General features: G+C 34.4%; 1 protein-coding gene across 1 annotated transcript; it reads right to left on the bottom strand.

The window, feature by feature from the left end:
• Positions 1-1841: 1841 nt before the first annotated feature.
• LOC104227323 (dof zinc finger protein DOF2.1-like) lies at positions 1842-4121 on the bottom strand. The gene is made up of 2 exons (XM_009779549.2): positions 3864-4121; positions 1842-3004 (listed from the first exon to the last, which is right to left on the bottom strand). Exons 1-2 carry the CDS (start codon positions 3894-3896, stop codon positions 2168-2170), a joined length of 870 nt encoding a protein of 289 aa, XP_009777851.1. The 5' UTR covers positions 3897-4121; the 3' UTR covers positions 1842-2167.
• Positions 4122-7310: the final 3189 nt, after the last annotated feature.

Here is a 7310-nt window from a genome sequence, read left to right on the forward strand (position 1 = left end):
GAAACATTCTCATAAATTCCTCAGTTCCTCAAAAAATCTATTAAATACCATGTGATATTGAATGATATACAGTAAGGAACACCAAATTTTCAGAAATCAAACGCTCTCCGAATTAATCAAATGGGTCTCTTTGTGATATTTTGTTAGGCGCTCTTGATTTTCGCACCATTGTGTAAAGTGCATCAGACTAGCTATTATAACGAAATATATACTAGTATCTGCATCTTCAAAATGTCTAACCTTGTAAAAGTCCTAGCTATACCCTAAACTATTTACCGCCAAATACCTTTTTTCTCAAACACATACCTATATATATGACGAAGAGCTGACATAGATGTTATGGGTAAAACTCTCTTATTTTTTTTGTCCGAATTTTATTCACATCTTAGATCTATAAATTAACTCATTTCTATAAAGGAGCCGAATTAAACTAAAGTTTCATGTTCGTTTTGATTAGAGACATTAAACATAATGAATCAACGTCGACTACAACCCCTAGCCTTCCAAGCTAACGATGCGAGTTCGATTTCCACTGCCGTTCTATATCTATTTATTCTAAATATTTTAATCTATTCATTCAATCAAATTTGGTTTATTAGTATTAATACATCATTGAATATGCAATTCCAAAAAATCTTTCACATCCGATTCTATGATGCAATATGGAGTATGAGTCTAAATTACACATTCAGCTGACTTGAAAGCCATCACCTTTGTCACCGATTTATTACTGTTCAAGATTACAACATCATTGTATTGGATTTCAACTGGGCGGTGGATTGCTGGAAATTTTATCGCATCAGAAGAAATAAACAGTTGGTTGGTTTATGTCCCAAAACAAATGGAGTAGCAGAAACAATGAATTTGGGCGTTTATTAGCTTTCAGTGCTTTTACTGAGAAAATGACGTGACAGCACACAATTCATACGGTCAAATGACATGTGAAAATCTTATGTTAGAAGAATGCCTCTTTTTCTCCTCTAAAATGTACCAGAAAACAAGTGAATATTGAAAAACTATAGAAAGAAAAATTGAATGGAAGAGACAACAAGTTCTCTGTTAAGGTGGATGTTGACAATTAACATGGATATAAAAACGTAAATATATTAGTACTACTTTTTTTAATGAAACCGTGAAAATAATTAGCTGAATTGACTGCCCCATAAAGTAGAGATTGATGGATTCAATTTGGTGCAGCATGGTCAAATAATGAAACCCGAGAACCAGAAAAAAGATGGCTCATTTAATAGTTAACAGCAACGATATTAGAATGTTAAGTTTGAAAATAGATAGGTTCGAATGGGGTTGGCACATATATAGAATATTGTCAAGTTTGTCCTCAAGAAAAACAAAAACTGCCAATTGGCAATTCTCAGAAACTGTGAAAAACATTATACTCCATATATATACGTGACATAGTAAAATATTGTAAATACTATTTCAGCGTTGGATTTGAACGAAAATCAATCCCGAAATTGGTGCTCATGCTTCACTCAAGTTCGATAGCTTAAAAGAAGAGAAGAGCCTTGCAAAATCTCATTATCATTTAATTATTCCTATCATATAATATTCTTTCTAAGAAAGAATCATGATAGCATATCAATCATAAATTAAATATGAAACATATCAATCACATTCACTTTCCTTAAACAACAATCCAGTAAAATTTTATAAGTGGGGTCTGGCCGAGAGGATAGTGTATACGCAGACCTTATCCTTACTCCGAAGGAGTAGAGAAGCTGTTTCCAATAGACCCTCGGCTCAAGAAGAAGAAAAGAGACAGTAGAGCGTAACAAACCAACAAAATTTCACACACCACAGTATGTCTGTCAGGAGCCAGATTAAAGAAGAATAAATCAACTTTCATAATTTCATTAGTTTGTCAATCCATAAGGAAGAGACCTAAAAGAGACATCCCAAATAGTTTTAAAAAAAATAGAGAGAGAGATGATTCAGGTGAATCAAATCTCTTTACACAACTCAAGATCATTAAGTTAAGTTTCAACTCTGATCTAAGAACAAAATTCTTTCATCTTTTTTACCTAGCAAAGACTGAGCGACATAGATAATAAATAAAATAAAAAACTCTTGGTAATGAACCCTTCTCTTTGGTGGATACTGCATAGCGCGAATCCAGATTAATCAGCTAAAAAAGTAACTCTAACATCTACATGAGAGGGCTATTGAGAAGTCCATGCCAAGAGTTACCACCAACCCCATTCCATATTCTCCTGCTTGAATCAAAATCAGTACCCATATTTCCATCTCCATTATTTATCTGCCATGGAAATCCCCACAACACTCTGTTGTCACCTTGATCTCTAGACATGTTGCACATCTCTTGTTTTACAGCTGTGACTGTAGTAGCTGTTGTTGTTGTAAGACCACTACTTATTTCTTGATCATAATGCATACTTCCCATTTCTTGATCACTTATATTATTGGCCCTCATTCCACCAGTTTCCACATGATGTCCCATATTCCCAACTCCATAATATAAATTTTGGTGAAATCCACCCCTAAGTGCATCAAAATATCCACTTTGAATTTCAGAAGGGGCAATGTTAGTCCTATTACACATCATTGAAATATTATGGTTTTCAATTCCCAAGTGCCCATTTCCTTGGTTTTGAAGTCTAGCAAATGCTAGGCCTAGATCAGTAGAGTCATAGGACATTGGTGTAGTGAGAGAAGAAAGTGGATTATTAGGGCTAGTGTTGATGGAATGATCTTGGCTAGTACTTCTTGATGAGGACCTTTTGTTCTTCCTACAGCCTCCTCCTACTGGAACATTTCTTAATGTCCCACCTTTAGTCCAGTATCTTCTGCATGATTTGCAAAAGTATCTAGGTTGAGAGAGACTGTAGTTGTTGTAGTAGCAGAATTTGGTGTTGCTGGAATCACATCTTGGACATTTCTGTGCTTGCTCGGGTGGCTTTGGCTTCTTGTCTTGCTGTGGCTTTGTGCTCACCAACATGCTTTCTAGGGTTTGGGAAGACAGTTCCTGAAAAAACACATTAACTATAGAAGATCAGAACTTGTTATCACTTGGAGGGAAAAATTGTAAAGAACTAGTAGTAGTAGTAGTAGTATATTTCATGAAGTAGAAAAGGAAACACTTAATTAATGTTCTAACTTCTAATGGATGCCTTAACTTTACATTCAAAAACATTTAACTTGAAAAGCAACATAGTTTTCTTATTTAAATTATAAAGGGTTAGCTAGCATATCTTTGTTCTTATTTTGAAATACAAGAAATTTTCAAAAACTAGCAAAAGTATAAGCTTGTACAATAATACTAGATAGCACTTGGGCACAAATTATGAGTAATTCATTTACTTGGGGGGGGGGGGATTTTTTGGGGTAAATAGTCCATGTATGTCTGATGATCTTTGTTTCTGATTTTACTTTCTCCCTTCAGAACTTCAAATGGATTGTATTTCAAAAATTACTTCTTCTCAATTAATTAAGATGGTTTCCAAAGAAACTCACCCTCCAAACCGAGGAATGAGAAGTAGGAGAATGACAACATATATAACCACTCCTAATGTGAACCAAAAACACTTAACAAGACTCAACAAGTGAAGAAAAACAGCTAGCATGCACTTTCGATCTTTTCACATGTAGTTTAGTAGAAGTGGTTATAGCTTTACAAGGACAAAAACAATTTCAAAATCTTCTCGGAGAGAGAGGAAACAGAAAATGAAAAACAAACAAACACGCGCACACAGAAAAAGAAAAGAATACAAGATCAAAAAGTCAATTGACACAAGTTGAACAAAACATAACAGAGAATAGAAAGAAACTAATCATTACTACTGCAAATACTACTCTTTATTTGCATCTAACTCACTAATTTATACCTGGTGATGATGTTGTGCGCTAGAGGGATCCATAATTAATGCACAATTATCTCTCTCTGAGCAGCTTAATATAAATTTTAGAGCTTGAAACTGATCAATCCTCCAAACTGGTTTAATTTTTGGGGGCTTAAGTAAGACAAATTAAAAGACAGGAATAAACTAAGAAACTGTTGAATAGAAGCAGAAGACAAATTTGAATTGCAAAGGAAAGGAGAGGAAATGATGCAAAAGCCAAGAGAACAACTTGTGTTGTGAGTGCTTCAATTCTCTCTCAAAACTCTCAATATATATATATATATATATATATATATATATATAAATGTACATTAAGGAAAGACTGTGTGGAGCTAGGGAGTGGGCTGTTGCTTCAGTACATGTCTTAATTAGGTCCCTACTTTTAAAACAACCAACTCAATATATTCCTAAATGGGGTAAATGGTCCCTACTTTTACACTTCTCTTTGTTTAATAATTCATTATTAGTTCTACGGGATGTCTATATCTTCCATCAATATATATATATATATATATATATATATATATATATATATATATATATATATATATATATATATATATATACTCCATTAGGTAACCTTATTCATCAAAACTTAAACAAATGGAAGAAATCACCTATATTTTTGCCTCTGCAAAAATTTAAACCAAAAATTTCATGATTCTTACATCACTTCATTGATCATTAATCCCAGTTTTAAACTTCCTACAAAATTTAGTCTCGCTGGAAATTTTGTAATAAAGATCACATTATTTTATTATTGTTTATAGATAAATAAAACGAATATATATTGATGAATTACTAATTAAACGATTAAACTGAGTAGGCGATATGTATTTATCCTCCCTCCTTTCTGCAGTAAGTCTCCAATTGCTCGCGAGTTTTTTCTTCTTCTGACACTATGCAATGTATATGGAATTAAAATGATGACTTTCAGATGTTTAGGTAAGACTTTTACAAGTTTTATGACAAAAAAAATATGTAGAAAAGAAAAGATAATGGGCATGACTGATGTCGATCTCATTCTTTGTCCCATTATGCAAGCTCACCTTGTCTTGCACCCGCTCATGTCATTTCAGTTATGCTAGGAATTATTTTAAAAGAAAAAAATAATTGGCGTGCACTTTGTTTTAATATTCATATGAATGTTTATACCCTCAACCCGAAGAACTTAAATAGCGTGGAATTACAGACGTTAAACTTGAGAATTAAAGGACGCACAATATATTTTAAAGATAAAATTGCTGAAGCCTGAAGGTTGTTCTTCCTTCTTATGAAAAGAGCTTTTCTCTATTTTATTTTTTATTTTTTAAAAAGATAAAAATCAGCCATACACGAGGAAAATGAAGAAGAATTTTCTTTGACATTTTTGTGATTGTGTTCTATTAGTACGATGGAATTTGTTTAAGATTTAAAAGATATAGTAATACAGATTCTTTTTCACTATATTCGTACAAAATTAAGTACGGATTTTCAACCTTGTTAACTAGGCTTTGGTTTGTGATGACCCAGTAGGTCATCTTATGTTTTAGAATCTAATTTTGTGTTTCGAAGCATCAAATACCTCATTTTAACCTTTCTCGATTTGCATGCGCAGTCCGGATATTTTTCCTGAAAGCTTTTATGTTAAAAACCGATAAAATATGGCATTTTTTGCCTTGAATCCATTTGAGTTGATTTCGGTCAATATTTTGAGTAAACGGCCCCGGATTCATTTTTTGACGGTCCCGGCGGGTCCGTATCGTGATATGGGTCTTGAGCGTATGCCCGTAATCGAATTCGGAGGTCCCTAGCTCGAGTTATAGCATTTTGTAGAAATTTGAAAGTTTAAAAATTTAATGACTTTGAAAGTTTGACCAATGTTTGACTTTATTAATATCGGGTATGTATTTTGGTTTCGATATTCAGTATAGGTCAAATTCTATATTTATGACTTGTCTGTCAAATTTGGTGAGAAACGGAGTAAGTTTAACGTGATTCGGACGTCCGGTTGTGAAATAGAAGTTCACGAGGTTTCTTGAAAAATTTCCTTTGATTTGATGCTAAATTCATATTTATAGGTGTTATTTTGGTGATTTGATCGTGCGAGCAAGTTCGTATGATGTTTTGGACTTGTGTGCATGTTTGATTTGGAGCCCCGAGGACTCAGCGTAGTTTCGAATTGGCTACGGGTGAGTTTGAACTTAGAAACATAGCTGATGCATTTTAGTTGTGGTGTCTATTGCAGATCTCGCATTTGCAAAGAAACCATCGCATTTGCGAGCCTGGGCATGGCAGGGATACTCGCATTTGCGAGGTAAAAGTTCGCATTTGCGAACTTGTCAATTCCGCTTTTGCGAAGGCAGAGTCGCATTTGCGACTCAGCATCTTTGGGGATGAACTTCGCATTTGCGAAGAAAGGTCCGCATTTGCAAGGGCATCGGAGTTCGCATTTGCGACCACTTTATCGCAAATACGATTACTGAGATTTTGGAAGGAGTTCGCAATTGTGATGTTCGCAATTGCGAACATGATATCGCAATTGCGAACATGATATCGCAATTGCGATATCTACAACTGTGTAAAACTTGAGTGAGACGAGATTTCTCTCATTTCTTCAAAATTTCAAACCAAGAAAACCCTAGAGGCGATTTTCCCAAGAACCCCTATTCCCCAAATCATTGGTAAGTGATTTTAATCTATTTTCTTTCATTCTTTCATTACATTTCCTAAGATTTCAACCTAAAATCTAGTGTTTTCATGGTGAAAATTGGGGGTTTGGGTAGAACTAGGGATTTTTGTAAAATTGGGATTTAGACCTCAAATTAAGGTCGGATTCCAATACAAATTACATAATCAGGCTCGGGGTGAATGGATTACCGGGTTTTGGTTCGAATTTTGGGTTTGAACCAAGTGGGCCAGGGAGTTGACTTTTTCAATAATGACCTAAATTGAATCTTTTGCAATCGTGGATAATTCCTAAGGCTTATTTTGAATCGTTTGGTTGGTAATTTTCTAGATATTGTTGGTTCGGAAGCTTATTTGAAAGGCATAGTTGTGGTTGAGCTTTGAGTGGTCTTTGGAGCGAGGTAAGTGTTGTGTCTAACCTTGACTTGAGGGAACTATGAATCCTTGGACTATGTGCTATGTGAATTCCATGTGAGTGGCGTATATGCGAGGAGACGAGTGCTTATACGCTGCCTAATTACTTGTTTTCCCTGACTTCCATTGTTCTTTAATTATCTCCTTCCATGTCTTAAATGTTATATGCCCTAAATGCTTTTATGCTTATTTGCTACGTGTTAATCAATGTTCTCTCATGTTAGTGATGTTAGATCTTTTCATAGTTTCATAGTTCCCTGCTATTTGCTTAACTGACTTACTTGCACCTTCTAATTGTAAATTACTGGATTGGTCTCGATGTGTAGTATTACTTATGTAGATTCTCATGTT

The sequence above is a fragment of the Nicotiana sylvestris genome, chromosome 6 (genome assembly GCF_000393655.2).
Source record: "Nicotiana sylvestris chromosome 6, ASM39365v2, whole genome shotgun sequence".
Classification (NCBI taxonomy): Eukaryota; Viridiplantae; Streptophyta; class Magnoliopsida; order Solanales; family Solanaceae; genus Nicotiana; species Nicotiana sylvestris.